We start from the raw sequence: 27741 nt of genomic DNA, 5'->3' as shown, positions 1-27741 counted from the left end.
AATCCATCCTAATCCATAAGAGAACGGGAGGGAGGAGAGAGGAGGAGTGAAGAGAGAAAGAAAAGAAAAGAAAAGAAAAGAATAACGGGGGGGGCGCTCGTCTCTGAAGGCGACCTTTTCAGCTTGTTCAGCTCTTCTCAAGCTTCCCTTCTCGCTACCCACCAGACACTCATCCCATTATATTCCCCTGTGAGTCCCCAAAGCGTTTAAACACTTAATTCGCATTTTACCCACAATTCTCAGCTATTTACAATCACCTCCTTTTCCCGCCCCCAAAAAAACAGGACACTCCCCAGCACCGCGGGTCGTTCCATTAGTTTCTGTGCTGTACAAGTGAGTATATCGCAGTACAGCTGATTATGTCACAGTCTCGGTAACCCTGACGAAGGTGCCGGCACTGCAGAGCGAAGAGCGAAAAACACTCACTGTGTGTCCGACACGGCACCGGTACACCGCAGGTGATGACGTCACACGGCGAGCAGCGGCGCTGTTGCGAAGCGAAGGGAGGAGCGGGGACACGGAGGCGGATGCGGGGATGGAGATGACGATGACGACCATGAGGATGCGCTGTGCGCTCCACGGCCTCGCGTGTGACGAGAGCGCATCATAATTTCTCTGACACGTCCATCTGCGGTACGGACACGGACACTGAACGGTTCAGCGCGTCTCCTGCGGCCGGTGTAAGGTAATACTGAGTGTTTCACTGCTTAATGTCACCTTGGCTTGAATGACACACACAGCTGCTGAGGAAGAGCAGGTGACGTGTGTGCGTTAATAGTATAATAATAATAATAATAATAATAATAATAATAATAATACACATCTTCTTGTTTACACGTAACACGGAGAAGTGAATGCAGTATATTTCATAAAATGTAATTTATTCACATACGAATGACACTTGCCTGCGGTGTAGTATTTTATCTGTCTCTGTCGTTGGTTTGGAAACGCGAGGGTGTGTGTGTGTGTGTGCTTTTGTTCAAGGTGGGGCCGCTTTATCACACACCCATGTGACTTTCTGTCCTGCTCACCACCGGCACCTTTTCGCTGTAACTTTTCCCTCCCTTCTACTTTGTTATGCTGCCACCGCCGCCGATCGTTTAAAACGCTACGCTTCGCTTCCGGTTCTTCAGTCACTCTGATCCCGCTGCGGTTCCAATCATGGACGCGTTCTGTCATATGAGCTCGTGGTACAGTACCAGCACGTCTGTGCGTGGAGGCATGTACAAGTAAGGTGTATCGTGTTTTATAACCCTGTGCTGGGGATTCCGTGGTAATGAATGAATTAATGAATGAATGAATGAACGCCACTGGTAATCCCAGAGGGAAACTCACTTGGCTGCTGCAGCACACAGTACAAGACAGAGAGGTGTGTACAGGATGTATTAGAGGCGTGGAGGGAACTGAGAGGAGTCGCCAGACTGAGAACGCTCAGGGTGTGGTGGGACACACAGAAAGTGAGCACTGGGACCACGGAGCTCTCAGTTCTTTAGGGACACTTCTGGGGTCACAGCAGGATTTGCCATGACTGAAGCCTTGATGGTCAGGACATGATGGAGAACTGCATGGACACATGTGCGCGCACACACACACACACACACACACACACACACACATGCGTACACACACTTGTTGAGTTGTCCATGCACTTCTGTCTGTGGCACAGTGTAGCCCAGGTGTCTGTCTCACTCTCAGCTCTTACTGGACTAGTCTCACCTGAATGTCAGCCACATATTCTCAAGCGCTTGACCACCTTCTCCATTGTTCTTCTGTGGTGGGACAGAAATCTCAGCAGCGATTATGTACTGTGACCAAGGGGCGTGTTGCTAATCTAGTGTTAAGTCACTTTCCACAGGTTTTGAGTGTTGGTGCTGATGGTCTGCTTTTTGTCAGGTGTTTCTGGGGCATCTGGGAAAGTGCTGAGCACAGAAGTTATGTCACACTTCCACACCCTGGGGCAGCATGGGCTGCTACTTTGCCAGAGGCTCTAAGATCTCATATGCTTGAAAGTTTGTGAACCCTTTAGAATTTTCTCTATATCTGCATAAATATGACCTAAAACATGATCAGATTTTCATGCAAGACCTAAAACTAGCTAAAGAGAACCCAACTAAACAAATGAGACAAAACATTATACTTGTCCATTTATTTATTGAGGAAAATTATCCAGTGTTACAGATTTGTGTGTGGCAAAAGTAGTGAAGCTTTGCTTTCAGTAAGTGGTGTAACCCCTTGTGCAGCTATAACTGCAGCTAAACATTTCTGGTAACTCTTAATCAGTCCTGCTCATCAGCTTGGAGGAATTTTAGCCCGTTCCTCATTACAGAACAGCTTCAATTCAGGGATGTTGGTGGGCTTCCTCACATGAACTGTCGTCTTCAAGTCCTTCCTCACATTTCTATTAAGGTCAGGACTTTGACTCAGCCATTCCAAAACATTAACTTTATTCTGCTTTAACCATTCTTTAGTAGAACGACTTGTGTATTTAGGGTTGTTGTCTTGCTGCATTTCAGTTCAGGATACCCTGACATTTTCCTGTAGAATTTGCTGGTACAGTTCAGAATTCATAGCTTTATGAATGATGACAAGCGATCCTGGTCCAAAGGCAGCAAAGCAGGCCCAACCATGATACTGTCACCGCCATGTTTCAGAGATGGGATAAGGTTCTTATGCTGAAATGGAGAATTTGCCTTTTGCCAAACATAATGCTTCTCATTTAAGCCAAAAATTTCTATTTTGGTCTCATCCATCTACAGAACATTCTTCCAGTAGCCTTCTGTCCTGTCCATGTGGTCTTTAGCAGACTGTAGACTGGAAGCAATGTTTTTTTTGGAGAGTAGTGGCTGTCTCCTTGCAACCCTGCCATCCACACCATTGTTGTTCAGTGTTCTCCTGATGGTGGGCTTATGAATACTGACATTAGCCAAGGCAAGTGTGGCCTTTAGTTCCTTAGACGTTAGCCTGGGTTTCTTTGTGACATTGCTCTTGGTGTGATCTTTGTTGGTCGACCACTCCTGGTGAGGGTAATAATGGTGGTAAATTTCCTCCATTTGTCCATGATCTGCCTGATTGGACTGGTGGAGGCCAAATTCTTTAGAAATGATTTTGTAACCTTTTCTAGTCTAGTGAGCATCAGCAACTCTTTTTCTGAGCCTCAGACTGAGGTCCTTAGAAATCTCCTTTATGACACACTTCCACAAACCAGTATTGTGAAGATCAGATTTTAACAGTGAAGCCCCAGTTTTCTTTTCTTTAAATAAGGTAGGGTCTCCCCCACTCATACTTGATTGTCATCTCATTAATTGAAACTCTTGACTCTAATTTCCTTTTCAGATAAAACTGATAATCGTAGAGGTTTGTGCCATTTTGCCACACACAGATCTGTAACTTTGGATAATTTTCCTCAATAAATAAGTGAACAAGTATATTTTTTTGTCTCCTTTGTTTAATTGGGTTCTCTTTATCTAGATTTAGGACTTGTGTGAAAAGCTGATCATGCTTTAGGTCATATTTATGCAGAAATAGAGAAAATTCTAAAGGATTCACAAACTTTCAAGCATCAGTGTATGACACACATCACACAATACCACTTGCTTACTTTCAATAACCACTTATCCTTGTCAGGGTTACGGCAGACTGGAGTCTGTCCCAGAATCACTGGGCACTAGGCCAGGAGGCATACACCCAGGTCAGGATGCCAGTCTATTACGGGGTACACACACACAGTCACACGCTATGAGCAATTTAGCATCTCCTAGCCACTTGACCTGGATGTCAGAGCATCTGGAGGAAGCACAAGTAGATAGGAGAACATGCAAACTGTACCCAGTCTGAGCTGGATTTAAAGCTGTCCCCAAACAGCAAAGGTGCTCTCAGATTGCAGTACTATCCACTGCACCACTGTGCTGCCCCTCATACAAAACCATCCATCCATCCATCGTCAAGAACCGCTTGTCCCGAGCGGGGTCGTGATGAGCTGAAGCCTAATCCGTCAACACAGGGCGCAAGGCCGAAGGGGACACACCCAGGATGGGGCACCAGTCTGTTGCAAGGCACCCCAAGCAGGGCTCAAACCCCAGACCCGACACACAGTGGACACCAGCTGAACCCACTGCACCACCATTCCCCAGACAAAACCAGCCTAATGTAATACTGTTGGTGTATTGTGATGTAAATGTCAGTGTTGGGAGTTATTCTTTTACAGAAGTGGCACACCTGGACATTCTATCTATGTGAGTAGAACTCTGATTTCAAAAAACATGGTTTATATCACATCATTTGAAACAAATAATCTGTGGCCTGGTAGTTGACGGTTAGCATTAGGGTTAGGACGATGGTAAGCAGTAGGGTCATGATTACGGAGTGGGATTATTATTAGGGTTCGTTGAGGTTAGAGGTAGGGTTAGGGCCATGGAATTGGTCCTTGGGAGTTATAATTTAAGGTCACACTGGAAGCTTGGCCTTTAGTGAGATACTTGATCAGTAGTGCAGAGAAGCTTCTGTCAAATGAAAAGATGTACATGTCCAAGAGCTCATGTGCACCACACTGCTGTTCATCCTGTTCTGAAAGTTAGTCTGGGGTAAACAGCATGCAATCAGAGCTGCAGCAATAAAGAGTAAAAGTGTTGCACTGCAGCTGCCAGGTCAGCCAAGGCGTCCTGTCCCAATTACACCTCAAAAGCTTTCACAGCAATGGCTACTGAACTCAATCATATTTCCATGTTCTTGCACCACGTGTTGTGTAATCTCATGGTCGAGCATTAACTCGAGGCTGGTGTGCTGCTCTAAGCTGTCCTCTTTGTTTCCCCGCAGTGGCGCGCGCGTGTGTGTGTGTTCGCACGCTGCGGTGGGGGCCAGTGCAGGCATACTGAGGACATACCACTGGCAGTCACAGGTCATCGCAGCTCTTGCTCTCCTTTGTGTCCGCTTACAACTCCACCACTTGCTCATTGGCTCCGCTCTTGTCTTTTCCTTCCAAGGTGTGAATGTGACACATTCATGAAGTTGTGTTCATAAAGTGCATCAGGATCTGATGGGAATGCTGGGATTCCAGATGAATCCCACACAGCCTTGGTAGATTCTCATACACCCGAAAGATGAATGGATAGTGACAGGGCACCACACCACTAGTTTTGTTTCTTTTGTTTTATTTTGTTGTTTGACTTCTGTTGTTGCTGTCTCAGGTAAGACAGCAGCTCCATCGATGAGTCATCAGGAGTCTAAGATTATTTGTAAAACCTCTGAATGAAAAAACATCTACGTTTACTGTGTTGAGCTGCAGAAGATGCAGGTCAGTAGTGTAATCTGCATGGAAAGCTGAAGGATGACGGTTTGACCATGTTTTACTGCAGGTGAGGCGAGTTGATGGTGGCAGAACTGTGATGCCAGAAAATGAGGTGTGATAATGGAAATTTAATGATGGACTAGCTCAGACTGTGAGGCAGCAGAGCACACTGTAGCAGTGCAGGGACCCACTGTGTTATCTCATGCTCCACTGAGCCACTATTATTATTATTATTATTATTATTATTATTATTATTCATTCTATTTAAAACACGGGACATGAGTCACATGACAAAATCGGATGAAGTGCTATGCTGTTGGTAACATCGTTAACTGACAAGATGAAGTATAATTTATGCGCAATTTAAGGTGTGGTTCCATCTGCAGAGTTCAGTCACCCTGACGAAGACCATGATGCCATGTGGCTGCATCCTAAAACACACACACGCACACACATTATGTGTTGTTAGGTGGTTACATCTGCGACAGACACACTTTCACACGAGCCTTTGGAGGTGCACGATTCCTGCCCAGGGACTCAGTGGTCCACTGGCTCACTGGACAGTGCGGTCGGAGCGCTGGGACTCCGGGGGACGATAGCTTCACTGCAGTCTGTCTCCTGTCGCTCCTTCACACCTGTCTATGATCCCGTCATCTCTCCCCACCTGGCTGCACTGACAAGAGCCCACCTGGCGCTGGTGCTGCCGCTGGCCCTGCTCATGGGCTCCCCGTGAATAGCTGCCAAGCTGGACGTCACCATCCCTCGGCCCCTGTCCTCAGCAGCCCTGCAGCTGGCGCCTGCCCACGAGGAGCAGTATGTGAGTGAGATGCCGGCGTCTGAGGCGGCGCCTCAGCACACCGTCTACAGAGATGCGGGGACCATCACAGGTGGGTACATACAGCCTCGGCACGTGACCTCAACTCGTGTTGCATGGCCAAGCAGCTTTGTTCCCTGAGCAGGTGGGCTGTGGATTGGAAGTGTTCACAGCATAAGCCGGGTATTACAGTCATGAGTTAGGAGTGAAGTAGCATATTGAGCAGCTTTGGAGCATGAAACAAAGTATTGAGAACCAAAAGGCTGGAAAGTCAAAGTAACGTGTGTGGTCCAGCCTCCTCCTCCTGTTCCCATTCCTGCTCTTCCCAGTCCTGCTGCAAGCCTCAGCGCTTTACTCTGTCACACATCAGTGCTGCTTGAAAGTATATGAGCCCTACAGGAATGGTTGTTATTTTTGTATAAAATATTAAAATAAACTTCACTATGTTATTATTTTTTTAGAAAATTAATAAATGATTATGATTTACACACCTGATTCTATTTACCTCCTTGGTTTAACCAAAGCAACTTGGTTCACTTATTTTTTACTTTACTTCATTTATTTTTTATACTTATTCAATTCACTTATTTTTACACCTGCACTATTTGTGTGTTTCTTCTTTCCTCTAAAGCAACACATGGAATTGGTCTTTACACACCTATTATATCACATGAGAAGCACCGATTCTCATTAAATAACCATTTCAAGGGAAAACTAAGGGGCACAAGGGGTTCACATACTTTCCAGCAGCACTGTACATATTAAATTGCTAGTTACCAGCAGGCACTACTCGTCCCACATCTGTGCACCTCAAGCTCACATGTGTTTAGCAGCGAAGCCAGTTTCTGTAGATGCTTTTATGATCATGGTGTGATGTAAACATACCTTTCCGCTGGCTACGTTAAAAGCCAAGAGGTCGTACGGGCTTAATTTACACCACCGAGTTTCCTCCGGCAAGGTGTTTGTGGCACGTGCAGGTACAGTACCACCTGCAGGAGCTATGTTGGAGCGACACCATCAGGAGATGGGGGGGGGGGGGGGGGAGGGAGGAAAGTGCAGGGAGCCGTGTGGTACCAGTGGTGTTTTACCCCGAAACCCCCGGTAATGGTGGTACCTCCTTGCTCAGGGAGATACTACCACACATTTATAGCTGTGAGACGTGGCTCTGTGCGACAGTGCAGACACCCTGTCCCCTCTTCACTGTTGCTGATGTCCACCTTGCTTTCTGTGTTGCTCAGATGTGTGTAACAGCACGGATCTTCCCGAAGTGGAGATCATCAGTCTGCTGGAGGAGCAGCTGCCCCACTATCGGCTGCGGGCCGACACCGTCTATGGCTACGACCATGATGACTGGCTCCACACTCCGCTCGTGTCGACCGACGTGAGCGTGGACCTCAGCACGGAGCAGATAGAAGAGACTCTGAAGTACTTCTGTGAGTCCCCTAGGCTGCCTCGTCTCTCGCAGCTGCAGTGGGCACCTTGATTGTTTCCCTGCACGACAGTCTATGGTACAGTACTGTGCAAAAGTTTTAGGGCACTTAAATGTTTCACAAAAATATTTGTTTTAGACGGTTATTTAATGTTTTCTGCATTAATGTCAATGGGAAAGAGCATATTTTAGATTTCCAAGCATTCCTTTTGCAAAAAGTTACAGTATTACAGTAAGCGTTTTGTATGTCGTTAAAGAAAGAACGTACACACACACACACACACACACACACACACTGTCTGAACCCACTTATCCTGAGTGGAGTTGCTGCGAACCGGAGCCTAACCCAGCATCACAGGGCACAAGGCTGGACGGGGGGGACACACCCAGGATGGGACGCCAGTCCATTGCAAGGCGCCCCAAGCAGGATTCGAACCCCAGTTCCACCAGGGAGCGGGACCCGGTCAAGCCTGTCGCGCCAAACTGTTGTTGACGATGGATGGTTACTAAGCTTCATACGAAGTGTATTAATTAAAAGCATTATTTTTCAAAGCCTTCTCACTTTACAACTTTTTCCCCAAGTGCCTAAAACTTTTGCACAGTACTGTTGTATGTCCATATGGAACCGTTATAGGTGCACATAGGTCCACATCTCCATTAATTATAATGCTTGATGTTGCCTTGGTGAACAAACATGGTGAATTCTGATATTACCGGTACCTGACATACACACTGGGGGTACTGTTAATGTACAGCTATTTGCTGTACCTATTAAAAGATTTGATAAAAACCCTTGTTAAATGAAACATGTAGTTTCAGTCCATGTTGTGCCGTACTGAACTTTCCTTAATAATATAACCTTAGATGTGCAGTGTATGGGTTTCACCTTGTTCCTCTTCTTGTCTGGGCTTCCAAAGCATTTGCAGAACCTTGTGGTAAAGTCAAAGTGGTTTTGTTGTTATTCCAACCATATACAGCTGGTATAGTACACAGTGAAACAAAATAATGTTCATCCAGGACCATGGTGCTACATAAAACTAGACAAAGCACAATACAGTACAGTAATTACTAAACACACACACACACACACACACACACACACATTTTCGGAACCGCTTGTCCCATACGGGGTCGCGGGGAACCGGAGCCTACCCGGCAACTCAGGGCGTAAGGCCAGAGGGGGAGGGGATACACCTAGGACAGGACGCCAGTCCGTCGCAAGGCACCCCAAGCGGGACTCGAACCCCAGACCCACTGGAAAGCAGGACCTGGTCCAACCCACTGCACCACCGTACCCCCCAATTACTAAACAGTACAGTAAAAACAGAAGATATTACAATATAATAATAAAAACAATGAATATAAACACACTTTTTAGCAGAAAAAAAACAGTGCAAAGAAATTGCAAAGGGATTGTGTGTGTGTGTGGTGTGTGAGTGTGTTGGGGGGGGTGGCGCAGCGCAGCTGATTTGGCCAGGGCCTGCTCTGTGCAAGGTCTGGGGCTCAAGTTCTGCTTGGGGTGCCTTGTGGCGGACTGGCGTCCCATTCCCTCCCCCTCTAGCCTTGCTCCCTGTTTTCCCAGGTTAGGCTCTGGTTCATCGCTACCCTTCTCAAGACAAGCGGTTGTACACATTGTGTGTGCATGTGTGTGGGTTTGTATTAGTTCATTTCCTGGGTATTGAGGAGTCTGATGGCTTAGGGGAAGAAACTGTTACACACTTTGATCATGAGGCCCGAATGCTTCGGTACCTTTTGCCAGACGGCAGGATGGTGAAGAGTTGATGTGAGGGGTGCGTGGGGTCATCCGCAATGCAGGTGGCTTTGCGGATGCAGCGTGTGATGTAAATATCTGTGATGGGAGCAGAGAGACCCCAATGATCTCCTCAGCTGTCCTCACTATCCGCTGCAGGATCTTGAGATCCGAAATGGTGCAGTTACCAAACCAGGCAGTGATACAGCTGCTAAGGATGCTCTCGATAGTCTCTCTGTAGAATGTGGTGAGGATGAGCGGTGGGAGATGGACTTTCCTCAACTTTCGCAGAAAGTAGAGATGCTACTGGGCTTTCTTGGCTCTGGAGCTGATGTTGAGGGACCAGGTGAGGTTCTCTGCCAGGTGAACACCTAGAAATTAGGTGCTCTTGATGATCTCCATGGAGGAGCTGTCGATGTTAAGTGGAGAGTGGTCGTTCCGTGCTCCCCTGATGTCAACAATCTTTAGTTGTTTTGTCCACTTTCAGTGACAGGTTGTTGGCTCTGCACCAGTCCATTAGCCGCTGCACCTCCTCTCTGTTAGCTGACTTGTCGTTCTTGCTGATGAGACCCGCCATAGTCATGTCGCCAGCAAACTTGATGGGGTTCAAGCTGTGCACTGCTGCACAGTCATGAGTCAGCAGAGTGAACAGCAGTGGACTGAACACACAGTCCTGGGGGGTCCCAGTACTCAGTGTGGGGGTGTTGGAGATGCTGCACCTAATCTGGACTGACTGACAGGTCTCCCAGTCAGGAAGTCTAAGATCCAGTTGCAGAAGGAGATGTTCAAGCCCAGCAGGCTAAGCTAGGTTAATGATTAATGCAAAAAAAGAGTTTAAACCAAGTGGACCTCTCCCCCCATCCTTGAGTCCAGAAACAAACAGAAGGTACAGTGAGCATGGTGGCTACCTGATTCCAGTGAGCCTGTATTCTGGAGTGCTTTGCTGTGGGCGATGTTCTCTGGTCCCTCTCTTGCTTTTTCAGTCCAGGGAAAAAAACAACACGTCTCGTCGTCAGAAAAGTTGCTTAGTTAGATGTGAAGACAAAGCCCTGAAATCTGTGACACCCTAGTACTGAAAGCTTTGCCTGTGTAATGCTTTGTCCCACAGTTATGAGCACAAAACAGTTATAGTTTTGTCATTTTATATCGTAACAGTGCTGAGGGGGGCTTATGTAAATAAATGTAAGTCCATGCCGTTAGTGTTAGTCCTTGCCTCCACGTAGTCCTCAGTGCATGCTCAGTGTTCTCTCTGCTCTCATTGGTTGTCCTGTTGCTGGTGCTGTGTTTGTCACTGGTGGATTCTGGGGAGTCTGATGAGTGTCCTCTAACCATTATGGGGAGTGGTGAGGCTCAGAGTGGTCTGGAGGTACTCATTGGTGTTCAGGGCTCTCTCTCCTACCAGATGTTGTGCCTCTGTCAAGCCTGTCACTAAGAACATATGTATGTTTGATAAAGCGTGAGTGTTCAGAAGCCTGAATCTGCACCCCCTGTAGTACAGCTGGGGGGTGCTGCAATATGAATTTGTTTTTAACAAGTGATCATGCTGTCCACATAAGTAGAACTTGTTAGCAAGAAAAATTGTCTGACTACAGTGGCTACCTGAGAAAAATGAATGAATAAATTAATGAATTGAAATGTCACGGTAGGGACATGGATTCCTGATGACTCCCACGATGACCAAAGCAGTTGTACCGTTATATGCAAAAGTGAAACTGTTTCCTGTTTCAGCTTTGATTTGCTTCATTCTGTAGCCCAGAAACTGAGCAAACCTCAGTCCTTAAACTCCAGCAAAGAAAGTGTGCAGTAAAAGTGATGAGAATCTCTTTGTACTCTGTTTCCAAGCTGAGTTAGAAGCCATTTCGCTGGCAGCCCGATTTAGAGGTGGACATGCTGCGTCCTCAGAGAGGATGGTTACGAAACGATGGGTCACGCAGCCCACACCTATGATTGGTTCCCAATACTTTCTCCATCAAAATGAAATGAGATTCTATCCAGTCATGTGGCGGGATGCATGCTGGAATGCCCCCCCCATCCTTTCCATTGCTGTGTGGGAAGCACAAGGCCAGTACAGCAGACATGACTACGGGCAAACGATACCCACTGGTAAGCACTGCACACGCGTCTGTGCACTGGACTCCACATGGCAGAAAGCCGTCTGTGCTGAGGGACATGGCAGATGCACGGTTTTGTGGAGGCTGATGGGCCCAGGATCCACTGGTGCTGTGAGGAGGGTGAAGCCACACTGTCTCTGTGCCCCTGTGGACCTCTTTATTAGGTATGTTTAGGTTAGAGAACATTTCCACGCACAGGGTCGTCAGCTGTTGTAATGAGACACTTTTTATTTAGACTCAGAGACTTAGTTCCATGTGCTTTATGAATTCCATTTTTTCTCTGTCTATTGCATAATACCGTCTAAAGCAGATATGTTTTTCAACTGTAAAACTGTTGTTAAACAAAATTTCTAGTGATCGATGCTGTTTCATGGTGAATGTTGATGTGCTTATTGATTGGCAGGCTGGATGTGGAGCCAATAGTGCACATGCTGCCGCTGTCACACGCTGCGTGTTCCCCACATCAGACTGTCTGCACATGTGACATATTTGGCCATTTTTCTTTTGTTTTTTCAAATTACACCGGCTGTTATTCAGCCAAAAAGATGCGTTTAATGTTGTTCAACATTAATGAACTGGAGAAAAATGAGTTGTGTCCAGAAAACAGTAAGAGTTGATGAGGCCCTGAGGACTCTGTGTGTTTCTGTATGTAACACAAGTTGCATTTTATTGACTTTGCTATGAACAACTACCTGGGTTTCTTCCACTGCTGGAAGACTGAGGGAAGCTCAAGTGTACTGTCACACATGTACTATATACTGTGTATGTGTTGCATACAGTACATAGAGTATAATGAACATGTTGATTCTTTTCAGTTTTCAGTCCAGGTGTGTCCATGTACTGCGTTCTGTCTTCCCACATGCTACACAAGTGAAAAGGCCACTTAATGATATGCCAAACTTTTAAAAAAAAAAAAAAAAAAGATGTATGATGTGTAAGTGTAGTTCTTTTGCATGTGATGTAGTTATGATAATGTCCTGGTGATAGAGTGGTTCTCCCTGCACTCAGGATAACAAGCATAAGAAGTAATTCTGCAATGGACACAGTCCACGAGCTCCTCAAGTGTCCTGCCATCAGTCACGTCTTATTTCACTTGTTTTGCCTGCACTGTTCCCTGTTCCCGTAGACAGACACCCTGAGCCCCCCCACTCCCTCTGTCTGCAGTCTCACCCACGTGGCTCCTCCCTTGCAGTGCTCTGCGCTGAGCGAGTGGGCCAGATGACCAAGACCTACAGTGACATAGACGCTGTCACTCGTCTCCTTGAAGAGGTGAGGTTGCGCTCAGACCGCTGTCTCACAGCTGGGCGCTGAACCCAGTCTGGGTTCTGTGTGCGTCGGACCCCCTCGCAGCCCGGAGGCCCCAGAGCGGTGCTGCCTCCCTAAAGGCTATTTCAGTCCACTTTTCAGATGCTTGCTGTACGACTCACGTGCTCTTCACTTTGTGTCTCACCTTTTTTTTTTTGCATGTGATTTTATGTGAAATACTATATTACGTACTCTATGTACCCAGAGATGCCAGAGGAATTAAAACACCTAAAATGTTGTGGCCAGGCCCATCTCAGGGATTATTGACTGCAGGTGTAAGCACAGTATTTCATGACCTGATAGAGGACTGAAGGTGGCACCCCACACAGCTCAGACCAGTGCTGATTCTCTTGTTGCTCTTGCTTCATGTTTTTTATATGCTTGTTGCACTATTTCTTTCTCCTATGCATTTTAATCATACACTTTTTATTTTAACAGTGCACTTTAAGTCCACACTGTGTCCCCTCTCATGTGGTCACACCCCAAACCCGACATGCCTACATTTACTCATTTAGCTGACACTTTTCTCCAAAGCGACTTACAATGTTAAGGTTGCAATTATTACATGCTTACAATCACTTATCCGTTTATAAAGCTAGGTAACTTTTATTGGAGCAATTTAGGGTAAGTACCTTGCTCAAGGGTACTACTGCCAGAGAGGGAGATCGAACTTGCGACCTTTGGGTCCAAGGGCAGCAACTCTAACCACTACACTACCTGCTGTCCACCGGAGTGCCTAAGTATGTTAAAGTAATAAATTCTTACCTATGTCCATTGGTGTCATATGATGCAGAAAGTACACAATAGACTTTAGCAAAAAACATAAGTAATACAATGTACATTTATATAATATTTATTTTGTGATTACTTTCACTGTACTTTTATATCTCCCAACCAGGAAAAGTGTAAATCCTTAATTTCTTTATTTGAATTAGGTATATGTTATATGTTTTAGGTTGTTATTGGCAAATAATTAATGGATATTGTGCGTTATATCCGTGTTGGAGGATCGCTGCTGCAGTTCATCGTCTCCATGTAAGTCTATTTGTTTGCTAAATCCCGACACGCATTTCCCTTGTGTAATTCCGCATATAGGGCTAAGTAATCTGTTGTGCTCCCATTGTTGTTTGTTTTTTTTGTTTATTTGTTTGCATTTTTGTCAGGGTGCTCCGAAATCCATGTCACGTACTGTAGACTGTGTGTCACTCGGGGATTTAAAGTAATAATAATTCCGCCCCATTTATTTTTGTTGTCATCGCATCATGGATTAGTTCCATTTATGACTCCCAGCTGATGTGAATTACCTATGGTGAAGTGCAGCAGCAGCCTTGTGGTGTAAAGACACTGGGGTCTTTCTGCGTGAAATATATACACAGACACGCAAATAAATGTATCCTACAAGTACGTGTCCATAAAACTGCTGTTGCCAGGTCGGTTGTTGGCACGTGTGGCACAGCAGCATTACGCAGTGGCCAGTCTTAGAACTTATTGACTGTGCCATGCGTTACTACACACAGTATAGTTACAGTGTAGTGTTTACTGGAACTGCAGGAGCACAAAATGAAATATGTCACCAGGCTATGTGATTTGAGTGCGACAGGAGTTGAATTGAGCCGGATGCACTCAGGGCCACGCTGACAGTCAGTCCGAGGAGAGTGTCCGATCAACACCTCTGATCAATAAGTGTGTGACTCTGACAGCGGCCTGTGCATCCTGCAGAGGGAGCAGGACCTGGAGCTGGCTGCCCGTATCGGACAGTCGCTGCTGAAGAGAAACCGGAGCCTCGTCGAGCACAACGAGTATCTACAGGAGCAAGTGGGCCGTGTCCAGGAGGAGGTGCGCCCTGCCCCAGCCTGCCTCTGCCGACGGGAGAGGAGGAGAGGAGGAGCCGAGCGCCGCGGCCAGTGGCTGCCTTTAACCAGGCGCTATCTTTAACTGCTCCCCTGTCCTCTTCCTCAGGTTTTCCAGCTGCACCACGAACTTGCCATGAAGGACGAGCTGCTGCGCTTCTACACGAGTGCCGCTGAGGACAGCGACGGGGACTCGTCCAGCTCCAGCCCGTGAGCTCTCGACACCTTTGTGCCACTTCTTTGTGGCGCGCTCACATTCCATGTCTGCTCTGCTCCATCTATATGCTCTCCCAGCTATTTCTGTAGCAGCTTTTTCTTCAGCTTCCGTTGTGTCAGACGTTCCCCTGACCATGACCTGACCATCTCCTCTGTGGGCCTCCAGCTCTGTCTTTGCCCTCCACAAAGTGCCAGAAGTCTCCAAAAGGATGAGAAGTCCCACCATATGAGCTCCCCATTACTTTCTGTTACTCTCGCACTTGTACAGGATACTTTGAACAGAGTTCCTCTTCCAAGCTCGGTGCCATCAGGCATTGCACCACCTTAGCGCGCTCTTGCCCTTGGCAGTGCTTGAGGAGAGTCCTCATAGTTCACCATGGCTCAGGCTTCCTTCAGCTGCACCGTGGCACCTTCTCTTGGACCGCGGTGCCCAAGTTAGGTCTTTTCCCCGCTGCTCCAGAGCAGCAGACCTTCTGAGGCCTCAGTGTCTCCAGCTCCGTTTTCCGTGCCCTCTTGTTTCCGTAGGCTGCGGCGGAACAGATCCACATGCTCAGAGCCCAGCTGTTTCCCTGTGGACTCCCTGCAGAAGAAACTGCAGGACCTTGAAAAGGAGAACATCCTCCTGAGATGCGAGGTCAGAGGTGAAGTTGTACGCTGGGTTTGCAGCACTACTTGGTGTGTTTGCCCTCAAAGGCCTGTGCTGTGCTGTGCTTTGCTTGCACTCACTTCACTGACCTGTCCCTGCAGGCCTCCCATCTCAAGAATGAGACCACATCGTACGAAGAGAAAGAGCACAAGCTGGTGAACGACTGTGTGCGGGAGCTCAGTGAGTGAGAGCAGCGCTGTCTGTCACAGGAGAAGCACTGAGGTTCGCTACCGTGGCAGCGGGTAGTTACAGCTGATACACTGCTATTAAAGGTCCCAGGTTCGAACACCAGCTCCTGCTGTAGTAGCCTTAAGCAAGGTACTTACCCATTTCACTCTGTCGGTTTAGGGTGAAGCAGTGTATCGGTTTAAGTGGGTTTGGAGAAAAGTGATCGTGAAAGGAAGAAATAACTTGTAGCCTTTTGTGAGTGTGACCCCCAGTGGAAGAGTAACATAGGACCCCCCCCCACAGACAGCACAGTCTTTGGTCGTGCCCCCATCACACACGATTCTGAGTTCGGTGTGTTTGGAGTCTCTTTATATTCCCTTTTCACTGTCTGTCGATTTTTCCCCCACATTGCAGGGTAAAACGTTAACTGCTGGCATTTGAATTTGAAGATCGCTTTACCACACAGTGGCGCTCTTTTCCAAATCATCCTGTAATTTTATTGGAGCAGTTTTTTTTTTCTTTTTTGAACTGGAATCAAGCCTGTGACCTTTGGGTGTAAAGGCAGTAGCACTAACCATTACACTGGCAGCTGTCTCTGCTGTTTAATCTTCTGAACTGCCCGCAATGCTGACAGCCACACTGCAAGTGTTTTTCTTTTATGTGTCCTTTCAGTACATTGATTGTGTTCTACCAATACCAGTAGAGACTATTAGTTAGACAAATGAAAGGAATAGAAAAGAAATGAGACCTCAGTCTGATTGGTATTATTAAATCTTATTTCAGACACCTCTGTCCTTTGTCCAACACAGCTTACACTGCGTTGTGTATCAGGCTGGTTACAATTACTGACCCATCTATGAGCAATTCTTACTAGAAAGAAAGAAGTAATAAATGCTTACTGTAAGAAATGTAACAAACAGTGAGTGTATGTTAGACGTGACCTTTAAATGGGACCGAACACCAAGCTGAACTTATTGACTGTACCAAGTGAAAGCATGTGGCGGCTGGTGAACTGCCCTTTCCCTCTGCTTCTGGCCACAACCTTGGCCTGAAGGGGAGTCCAACCTTCAGATCACCTCCATCGCGGAGGAACTGGCCAAGAAGAGTGAAGATGCATCCCGCCAGCAAGAGGAGATCACTCAGCTCCTCTCGCAGATCGTGGAGCTGCAGAAAAAGGCCAGATCTGTGCGTATCACTGCTCCATTGGCTGCCAGCTGGCACTTTGCTTGAGCGCAGTGGCTCAGTGGGTGTCAACTGCTCTTAAAGCATTCAAAATGTAATGCACCAAAGCCTCTTTGTACTCCTTTTATGTGACTGCCTTCCTTGCTGGGATGTTTCAGTGATGCAATGCAGCCTTTGCTGTGCTCTTCTCTTTCTGCTCGCAGTTTGCGGTTGAAAATGAAGAGCTCACCCAGCACCTGATGGCAGCCAAAGAAGCGCAGCACCAGCTCACGGCCGAGGTGGGCATCTCTCCTTTTCTCCTGCATTGGAGCCGTCCTGCTGGCCTGCTAGGTGCAGGCCCAGATACCTCTTGGAACCAGTGCCCGACCACTTTCCTCCCCTCTTTTTCTCTCCTGCTCCTCTGTGTCCCCCTTCCTTTGGTGTGCAGTTGCAGGAGCTGGGGGACAAGTATGCAGAATGCATAGAGATGCTCCACGAGGCCCAGGAGGAGCTCAAGAACCTGCGCAACAAGTCTCTGCCCAGCGGCACATCTCGGCGCTTCCACCCCATGGGCTTGTTCCCCATGGTGGGCACCCCGATCACTCACAACCAACACATGTCCCCTTGTATACCTTAACCATGCAGCAGTATCTCCTGGCAGCCCCTCCTCTGGTACACGGCACACAGAGCATTAGGTTAGGGCTGGGAAGCAGTGGCAGAACATTCAGGAAAGCAGTCGACGTCAGCCCCGAGACTCATGGGAAGGGTGGTACAGTCTTAGCGAGGACTCCTGTGGAACAGTTTAGGGCAGGAACACTCACTGTGTTAAGAGCAATACCTGCGTGTGCGTGCGTGCGTGCGTGTGTGCGTGCGCGCTGTTTCCAGGACTCCTTGGCAGCTGAGATCGAAGGCTCCATGAGGAAGGAGATGCTGATGGATGACTCAGAAACAGAGGAGCACAAGTGAGTTCAAAACTCAGCTTTCCGAGACAGCTCTCGCACACACGGCTTTCTTTCTTTTCCGTCTTTTCAGTGTCTTCGTGGCACTTGGAGACAATGGCTCAGTAGGCCGTGACCCTATTTCTGTCACACATTTAGGAAAGGCCGTTACGCAAACGGGCCCACATGGAGCTTTCGGTGTCACACACAAGTGGGACTCTTGTGGTTATTGTACCAGACAGTATTTGAGACACCTGTGCTACATGACCCTGTGGCCCTGCCTCGGGTTCCGTGTGCCTCTTTGAACAGAGACGGGCGTGTCGTCGAGACCGTCAAGAACATGGAGGAGCCGACAAGGCAGCACACCGTGGTGCTGCCGGCTGCCGGCAGAAACATCCCTGGCTCTAACTGGGCATCCCTCCCTGCAAAAGCACCGCTGCCCGGCAGCACGACAACAGCACACTCTGCCCAGTACGCTGGCGATGTCCGCAGTAGGGTCATCATGGGGTCAAGTGGGCCTAGGGAGGCCTTTCTTCTGCATCTTTTGTTTGCTTTAAAACAGCATTAGTTAATTTAAAACTCTTTTTTTTTTTTGGTACTGCCAAATTTTGCTATTGTCTTAATATTTCATCCATGTGAAGCATTTTTTGTTTTTTTTTCCTGCTTGTTTGTCTCTGGCCGTCCTGCCGTTAGGGTGGAGGGCTCCAATAAAACACCAAGGACCCCTAGCAGTCCTGACAGTCACAACCTGGAAGTGGCACTGCGGAGACTGTCACTGCGGAGAGAGAACTACTTGAGTGAGCGTCGCTTCTCCAAGGAAGATAGGGACTCGCCGGTCTCCAACAAGGGCTGTCCGAGGGCTCCCGACACCATCATGTCCCTAGGGACGCACTTGTCAGGACTGTCTTTCTCCAGCCGCTCCTACCTGCCAGACAAACTGCAGATTGTCAAGCCCTTGGAAGGTAACCGCCGTGGGCCCCCGCTTTGGGACCCAAGCTCTCTGTAGTGTTATCAGCCCATACACCTTATTCACCAAGGTGCTGCTAAATACACTACTTACAATGGGTCACTCATCCATACATCAGTGAAACACACTCTGTGTCACTCACACACTATGGGTGAACCTGAACAGCATGTCCTTGGACTGTGGAAGGAAATCCATGCAGACTCAGGGAGAACATGCAAACTCCACACAGACTGAGCAGGGATTAAACCCACATCCTCTCACACCACCCAGAGGCTGTGAGACAGTAGCACTACTCGCTGTGCCACTGTGCTGATGAGCCATCATTCCCAGGTGTTTACCAGCATGTGTAGGGAGATGCTCACAGTCCCCATGGGGTCGACATTCATAGAGACAATCAGATCTCACTCGCAAAGTTCCACAACTTTTACCTTTCCTTTCATTTCATTTGTTTACTTCTAAAGTGTTCTAATTTATCATGTTTTTCCAATTTTTCTCTAATCCTATCATTTGCTTACTCTACCATATATTCCCAAAGAAAAGCACCACATTTTCACACAGTTGTTTCTCTGTACCTCTTTAGTTCTGACCACCGCTACCTCCACGCTTGTGACATTGACACCCAGGCAGCTCTTCAGCTGCACTCAGATTCTCACTCCTCTGACTTAAGAGAATTATTATTTTGGATAATTTTTGCTTGCAGAATTTATCTTAAAATATTAATGTAATATCTGCATTGTTCCTCTTCAATCCGAGGTCCAACTGTCGGCCGGAGCCTCCTCTTCAGCACCCTGGAATAGACTTTCCCAGGGAGGCTGCGAAGTGTAATACCCCGATAGTTGGCACACACTCTCTGGTTCCCTTTCTTAAAGATAGGGACCACCACCCCAGTTTGCCAGTCCAAAGGCACTGTCCCTGAGGTCCATGCAACATTGCAGAGGCAGGTCAGCCATGACAGCCCTACAACATCCAGGGCCTTAAGCAGTTCCGGGCAGATCTCATCTACCCCCGGTGCTTCGCCACCGTGGAGCTTACCGACTACCTCAGTGACTTCCACCAGGGAAATGGACTCTGACAGCCCAGAAGCCTCTGGCCCTGACTCCTGTAAGGGAGGCATATCTGTCAGGTTTAAGAGTTCCTCAAAGTGCTCCTTCCACCTTCCAACAATGTCCTCATCAGAGGTCAGAGTTTCTCCACTCTTGCTGAGCGCAGCCTGAGCATAGCTCCTCCGACCTCTCCTGAGCTGCCGGATGGTTCTCCAGAACCTCTTTGAAGCCAACCGATAGTCATTTTCCGTAGCCTCTCCAAACTCCTCCCATGCTCTGGATTTTGCTTCTGCAACTTCAGCCGCTGCTGCCTTTTTTGCCTGCCGGTACCTGTCTGCTGAGTCAGGAGTCCTCAGAGCCAGCCAGGCCCTAAAGGCCTCCTTCTTCAGCTTGACGACTTCCCTCACCACCGGTGTCCACCAGCAGATTCTCAGGTTGCCACCTTGGCTGGCACCAACAAGCTTTTGGCGACAGCTGTGCCTGGCTGCTTCCATAATGGAGGTTTTGAACAGGGTCCATTCAGACTCCATGTCCCCTACGTCCTCCGGGACATGGGAGAAGTTCTTCCAGAGGTGCGAGTTAAAATCATTCCGGACAGTGTCCTCCGACAGTCATTCCCAGTACACCCTTACTAAACGCCTGGGCCTACCGGGTCTGTCCATCAGTTTTCCCTGCCGCCTGATCCAACTCGCCACCAGATGGTGATCGGTTGACAGCTCAACACCTCTCTTCACCGGAGTGTCCAGAACGTGGCATCAAGTCGGATGAAACGACTACAAAGTCGATCATTGACCTTTGGCCCAAGGAGCTCTGGTACCAAGTGCACTTATGAGCCTCCTTGTTTTCGAACATCGTGTTTGTTATGGACAAACCATGACTAGCACAAAAGTCCAGTAACATTTCACCATTCCGGTTCAGATTGGGCAAGCCATTCTTCCCAATCGCTCCCCACCAGATTTCCCAGTCATTGCCTACGTGAGCATTGAAGTCCCCCAGCAGGAATATTGAGTCTGTAGGTGGAGCCCTGTCCAGAACTCCACCCACCCTCTTCAAGAAGGTCAAATAGTCTGAACTGCTGTTTGGTGCGTAATCACACACAACAGTCAAAGTTTTCCTCTCTGCGACCCTAAGTCACATTGAAGTGACCCTCTCGTCCACAGGGATAAACTCCAACTGTATGGCAGCCAGCCAGCCAGGGGCTTGTGAGTATCACCACACCCACCCGGTGCCTCTCACCCTGTGCAACTCCTGAGTAGGAGAGGGACCACTGCCTATCGAGGAGTTTGGTTCCAGAGCCAACACTGTGAGTGGAAGTGAGCCCAACTGTATCTAGTTGGTATCTCTCAACCTCCCGCACCAGTTCCGGCTCCTTCCCCCGAAGCGAGGTTACATTCCACATTCTAAGAGCCAGTTTCTGTTGTGAGGGGCCGCGATGCCATGCGCCACCCCGCCCTCTCCTGCCGCCTGGTACACATCACACCCAACCCCCATGTTGGACCTTGCAGGTGGTGGGCCCACGTGGCCCTCCCACGTTGCCTTTTCAGGCTGAGCCTGGCCGGGTTACGTGGGCTGCCTAGCCACCAGGCGCTCGCCTGGGAACACTACTCCCAGGCCTGGCTCCAGGGGTAGGTCCCAGTGACCCTATTCCAGGCAGGGTAAACGTCCTCCTGTTTACTTTTTCCATGGAGGTTTTTGGATCTTGTTAGTCTGGATCTTCACTCCAGACCTGTTTGCCTTGGGAGACCCTACTAGGAGTATACTGCTCCAGACAACATAGCTCTGGAGATCCCTAGATCACACACAAGCCCTTCTGCCCCGCCAAGGCCCCGATCCTGGCCGTGGAACAGTGGACCAGCTTTTTATCCTCTCACAGATAATTGAAGGGGCATGGGAGTTCACTAATCCAGTCTACATGTGTTTTGTGGACTTGGAGAGGGCCTATGACCATGTTCCCTGGGAAATTCTGTGGGAAGTGCTTAGGGAGTATGAGGTACTGGGGTCACTACTGTGGGCCATTCAGTCTCTGTACACATGGAGCGAAAGCTGTGTCTGCATACTCAGCATTAAGTCAAGCCCGTTCAATGTGGGTGTTGGACTCCGCCAAGGTTGTGCCTTGTCTCCACTCCTGTTTGTGGTCTTCATGGACAGGATGTCAAGGCGCAGTCGAGGCCAGGAGGGCATTCTGTGTGAGAGTCGGAAGGTAACGTCTCTGCTTTTTGCGGATGATGTTGTCCTTTTGGTACCGTTACATGGCTGCCTTCAATACGCACTGGAACGATTTGCAGCCGAGTGTGACATGGTTGGGATAAGGATCAGCACCTCAAAATCTGAGTCCATGGTTCTCTCACGGTAAAAGTTGGCATGCCCCCCTCCAGGTAAGGGGAGAGAATTTGCCCCAGGTGGAGCAGTTTAAGTATCTTGGGGTCTTGTTCATGAGTGTGAGATCGGCCGTAGACTTGGAGCAACGGCAGCAATAATGCGGTTGCTGTACCGGACTGTAGTGGTTAAGAGGGAGCTGAGCTATAAGGCAAAGCTCTCCATTGATCATGAACTTTGGGTAATAACCGAAAGAATAAGATCGCGGATACAAGCGGCTGAAATGAGTTTTCTCCTCAGGGTGTTGGGACTTACTCTCCGTGACAGGGTGAGGAGTTCGGACATCTGGGAGGAACTCAGAGTAGAGCCGCTACTGCTCCACATTGAGAGGAGCCAGTTGAGGCGGTTAGGCCATCTGATAAGGATGCCCCCTGGGCATCTCCCTTTGGAGGTATACCAGGCACGGCCAAATGGAATGAGGCCCCAAGGTCGGCCCGGGACCCACTGAGGGATTATACCTCACAGTTGGCCTGGGAACGGCTGGGGATCCCCCAGGCTGAGCTGGAGGAAGTTGCAGAGAACAGGGGCAGCTGGGCTTCTTTACTCTCGCTGTTTCCGCCGCAACCCTACCTAGGACAAGCAGGAAAGAAAATGGATGGATGGATTAATGCAATATTTATGTTCTTTTATTTATTTGTGTCAACCAGTCTTGTTAAGAGAGTTAAACAGTAACCCCAGAAATGTGTGAAACTGCCGGTGCCATTCAAAGTGTGGCTCCTTGAAGGTTCTTCACAAGTTGACTCCACTGTGCTCTTCTGCATAATCATGAATATTGAAATTAGTCTGTGGTCTTAAGTTGTTAGATATGATGAGAGAGACTGACACATGTGAGAGGTTTATCTGTGGGCCACTGAGACCTCTGGGACAGAGCAGACCTTTCTTTTCAAATCACAGATTTACGTAACACACAAAAAACATCTTGGCGAAAAGCTCGCTTTGTTGCAGTGTAAAAAATTAATTTAATTATTGAATTATGAATGCCATTATAACTCATTTATGTATATGAACGTCTTAATGAGTCTTTCTGCAACCTATTGTGTCATAAAAGGTTTAAGATATTAAAGATAGTATGTAATGAATAATCTAATCTGTAGTCTGTTTGATCACTCACATACGCACAGAGTCTTTGGTACACATGCTGTAGGTTTTCAGTTGATTATTATGACAATTATTTATGATTCATGGGTGTAAAAGGCCTTTAAAAAAACAGCTGTCATTAACTTTCATGTTTCTGTGTTGCTTTAACTGCTACCCATACACTTGTGTGTGTGTGTGTGTGTGTGTGTGTGTGCGCGCGCGCGCGCGCGCCCGCACGTGTTTGGAGCTCTGTCACCACCTGCAGTGCTCACGGATCCAAGATGCCCATGGATGTGTTTTGACTCTCGATCTGTCCTTGTCAGGCTCGCTCACCTTGCACCACTGGCAGCAGCTGGCACAGCCCAACCTGGGGGGCATCCTTGACTCACGCCCCGGCGTGGTGCCCAAGGGCTTCCGTCCCCTGGAGCTGGAGGATGTGTACCGCTTCTCTGAATTTGAAGAGGACGAACCACAGGACCTCTTCTTCCAGAGCTTTCCATGTTCCAGCACAGCCCAGCACCAGTCTGGAAGTCACGTCTCCTGTAGCTCGACCTTCAGCAGCCTCAGCAGTCACATCCACATGCCGGAAGCCCCAGGTGACCATAAGCAGAGGTGCTGCAGAGGAGGACGGAGCAGCAGCAGCGATAAACTGTCCAGCCTGCAGTTATACGTTACATTTTTTTTTTAAATGTTTTAATGCAGTGCTTAATACTGAGTTGACTTTTTCAAAAGTGTACGCAGTTCTCTTTACCAACACGCAACTTGGCACACAGTTAATGTCACATGCAGAATGCACAAAAACTGCCAGAGCACTTTATGCATGTCTGAGTGGACCTATTCCACCGTGACACTATCAAGTGTTCTCTCCCAGCAAGGACATCCCTTGGGATATCTCTCACAGTGCAATGCGGTGACATGAAACTCTAGATACACACATCACGTGCCATTGCAAGTGTCAGACTTTATTTACATAAACCAAAATTCCTTAACAAAACATGAATGATACTGTCTGGACTGTACTATACTTATGGGAATGAATTAAATGGAATGCTGCAATATGCTGCAATACCCTATTTTTGCTTTTTTGCACAGAATCATGCTGAAACACACAAAAGAAACTGCAGTCCCAGTCCTGTAACACAAAAATGCCTCTACTCCCTATAAATGTACACACGCAGCGCATGGACTGTGAATGTATAGATATGTGTCAATGCCAGTGAACCCCATCACTCTTCCACATTTGGCCACCAGTTCTCCACATAACACCTCATGTCATCTTTCCCAGTACACCTGGGAAAGAATCTCCCGTGATGCTTGATCCAGTCCTGGCAATTTTCTGCATGTACGTCCAGGCTGCCAGCATTCATTGCACCCAAGAGGGACATTCGGTCATGTGGGTTTGACGATCATAAACTTTTGCTAGAAAGTTTGAAAAGAAGTTAGACAAGAGTGGAGGAATGTTGAGAGATGTGCTTATTGAAAGCTTTTTGTGTCACAGCAATGAAACATTTAGCGGACAGTTTAGTCCATGTACACTGACGTTGTGCTGTGGGAAGAGTTCTGACAAAGTGAACTCAGTATTGAGCAATGCATGTAACCAACTGGTAAACACTGTAAGGGCTGCAGGAGCTTTTCTTGTTCCACTAATACTTTCATATGCAGCACCTTTTCGCTCTTATTGCTCATACTTGAGGAGACAAACATAGAATTATTAACGTGTTTGGGGACATTCATGTCACGCTTGGAAACTTGTTGTTTCTGCTTTTAGTAGTTTTTTCAAGGTTTGCTGTGACATGCAGATGTCTCTGCTGTGCTCTGCCCCGTACAGTGTTTTACCCTGGGAAGTGTATGTCCCACACAAGCTCCACGTACACCTTCACCACCTGCCGCATCCTCCATCCTTCGGATGAGCTGACCCGAGTCACCCCCAGGTGAGTATGTGGAGTGTCCACCCCATGGCCTCAATGCTGCAGGACACAGGTCCAGGTGGGTTGTGCTCAGACCACTGCTGTCCTTCCCTTTTTCGGAACCCAGATCTGCAGCTCTAAGGTCAAACATCTTGTGTTGGACTGCTGGGGGGCAGCAGCTTTGGTTGTGTGTGCGTGTGTGTGTTTCTGTGTGCATCTGGATGTCTAATTGTACATTAGGAAAAATCGGAAGAAGCAATTTTCATCCCTCTGTATCTGTCATACATAGACTTCTCAATGGAATCATATACAGTCAATAAACAGAGGGGTGGCAGTTACTAGTTTCCTTGTAACAGGTCCTGCTGTGGAAATCCATTCCAGGCCACTGTGTATAGTATGTAAATACTTTAAGAAGGAACAACATAGAAATGAAAGAGGTACAAATGAGCCTTTTACTCTTATCCTAACCCTGTTATTACTATTACTCATGTAATGGTATAGCTTATTATCATTACTAGTCTCTTGGTTGAGTTGAAACTGCAACCGAAGCGGTGTTGGCTTCACATTGAGGTATAATGCTGTAAAATGATTATGCAAAGCAGACCCTGTTGCTCCTCCCTCTGCCTCCTGCAGCCTTAATGCTGCCGGCTCTACGGCTTCCTGTGTGGTGATGAGCAGCCTCAAGTTGACACCCACAACCACGCCCTGCACCCCTCGGCGCCTCAGCCTGGCCGAGTCTTTCACCAACCTGCGTGACTCCACCAAGACCACAAGCACCTCACTGGGTCTGGTGCATCTCCTCCGGGAGCACGGGATCTCTGCAGCCGTGTACAACCCCCCAACCAGGGGTAAGGTGAACCACGGAGCCCCGCTTTCTGCCTCTTGGATCCAGGACCTCCCACTACTTACCTTGCCCAGCTCTCCACCAGGCCGGGCCCCTGCTGCCAGTGCTGAAGCCGACACCGCCTTCAACTTCCAGAGCTGTGGCCTTCCGTACGACAACTTCCTGGCATCCCGACCGGCCCGCTTCATCTTGAACGAGGTGGCAGCAGAGGCCAGGAACCACTCTGACCGCGGGAGCCAGACGGACGTCAGCATCTACAACCTGAACCTGGTGGACAAGCTGAAGCGCTTCAGTGTGGCGAGGCCCGAGACCACTCTGGGTGCCTTGACCCGTCCAGGGCCTCCATTCACCCTGAGCACAGAGCTGCAGCGCAACCGCAGCTACCCTGCTCTAGTGGGCGCTAGCATGGCTATGAAGGGCCCGGGGCCCCCCAGCTCTGAGGTTCTCCTGGACTCCAAGCTGCCCAAACAGAGGAGCCTCAGGTAATGTGCAGAGGGTGCCCCTCACCCTGTGCATTCAGTAGAGCCACAACGCCACACCTGCTGCGTTTGAAACCTTGCACAGGCCTAGGGTGCAAGTAGTAGCACACAAACAAATATGGAAACAGTGCAGCAGAGGGACACGGACCCAGTTCAAAGAGGCACAAAAGATGGAAACATAGCAGTGGCCCTAAAGGTGGCCCTGTAGGTGCAACCTCTTCCTCTGCGCACCAGGTGGGGGGAGGTCCGATCCCGCTGTTTACTTTTCCCTATTGTTTTCCAAGATTGTTCCGGGGTACAGTTTACCCATGAGCATGCCTGAATACTCACTATCTTTCTGATAATAAGATTAAAAAATTCATTTCAAATGTTAGCTGCCCCAGTAGATGTTTTATAGGTTCATAAACACAAGATTGTGAAGCTCTTTCTGCAATCTTGTTTAAACAAGGCAAATATTAACTGTTATAACCCAAAGACAGGATGAAATGAATTGAACATGAGTTTTGGCAGCTTTTCGAAGAAATAACATGAAACATACAAATGTTAAGCAAAATGATCATCACTGATATCTGTAGTTGTGCATTGATCTGAATGACCTTTAACCACAGGTCACATAGAAGACGTGTTGACGGCTTGTGTAAATATCTTAAGTGGATCAGAATGCAATAATTTATTCAGTTGAATAAAAAAGTATTTAAAAAATTGACTGCTGTTCAGACTTTCCTCTTTCACTGCAGTTCATTTCTACACAAGCAGTTTCCTCAGCAGAAAGCCCAGCTAAAGCAAAGTCCCACTGGTAAATGACTGATGATGCTGTTTTTATCATTTTAAAAATATATTTAATTTTCAAGAATTACAGTGAAATGACACAAGGTATTGCCATCTCCTTTTAAAGCATGCATAGAAAATTTACTCTGTTTCTCTGTTTTACCCCTCAATACAGGCAGTCCCCGGGTTACGAACGCCCGACTTGCGTACAATTTGTAGTTATGAACCACCCCTGTAAAGCCTATTATATTAAAAATCTGAGTTGCATACAATAATCCTTAATAACAAATGGGCACTACTTTGCGACGGGCATCAAAACATTGCGCGTCTACAGCGGTTTGTCGGCTCGTAGGTGCATGAGCCCCACGTAGGATAAAGACTCGTGTGTTACTGTATTTGAGTTTAATTTTTCAGTTTTTACCCTCCTAACCATGGCACCAAAGCAAATGTGATTGTAAGTAAAGTGGAAATAATAAAGCGATTGGAAAAGGTGAAAGGCCAATGAACACTGGAAAAGCAAAAATTAAGTTATTTTAATGCTTTTCACATGTGCGTGCGTGCGCACACACACACACACACACACACACACACACACAGAGACAGTCAGT

The 27741-nt window shown here is 47.8% G+C and overlaps 1 protein-coding gene across 4 annotated transcripts; it reads left to right on the top strand.

Moving 5' to 3' along the window:
* Window positions 1-343: 343 nt before the first annotated feature.
* Window positions 344-26992, top strand: LOC108927866 (trafficking kinesin-binding protein 1-like). Of its 4 annotated transcripts, XM_018741469.1 has the most exons (18): window positions 344-685; window positions 5966-6171; window positions 7337-7531; window positions 12515-12657; window positions 14413-14529; window positions 14653-14753; window positions 15285-15393; window positions 15507-15585; window positions 16628-16758; window positions 16959-17033; window positions 17183-17320; window positions 17620-17696; window positions 17982-18143; window positions 18366-18634; window positions 23459-23731; window positions 24964-25066; window positions 25676-25890; window positions 25972-26992. In XM_018741469.1, exons 2-18 carry the CDS (start codon window positions 6111-6113, stop codon window positions 26370-26372), a joined length of 2649 nt encoding a protein of 882 aa, XP_018596985.1. In that variant the 5' UTR covers window positions 344-685; window positions 5966-6110; the 3' UTR covers window positions 26373-26992. The 4 variants fall into 4 exon arrangements, with proteins under 4 accessions (XP_018596985.1, XP_018596984.1, XP_018596983.1 ...); XM_018741468.1 differs by having other exon boundaries at window positions 12581-12657; window positions 25676-26992; XM_018741467.1 differs by having other exon boundaries at window positions 25676-26992.
* Window positions 26993-27741: the final 749 nt, after the last annotated feature.

This window comes from Scleropages formosus, chromosome 23, assembly GCF_900964775.1.
Source record: "Scleropages formosus chromosome 23, fSclFor1.1, whole genome shotgun sequence".
Classification (NCBI taxonomy): Eukaryota; Metazoa; Chordata; class Actinopteri; order Osteoglossiformes; family Osteoglossidae; genus Scleropages; species Scleropages formosus.
The sequence above is the reverse complement of the archived record's forward strand: the minus strand, read 5'-3'. Positions and strand labels throughout refer to the sequence as shown.

Bases quoted from the DNA above. Each gene is read 5' to 3' on its own strand.
- LOC108927866 (XM_018741467.1), top strand. From the start codon at position 6,111: ATGCCGGCGTCTGAGGCGGCGCCTCAGCACACCGTCTACAGAGATGCG. The intron at 14,754-15,284 runs GTGAGCTCTCGA...TTGTTTCCGTAG, and splicing joins GACTCGTCCAGCTCCAGCCC to GCTGCGGCGGAACAGATCCA. The intron at 25,067-25,675 runs GTGAGTATGTGG...TGCCTCCTGCAG, and splicing joins CTGACCCGAGTCACCCCCAG to CCTTAATGCTGCCGGCTCTA.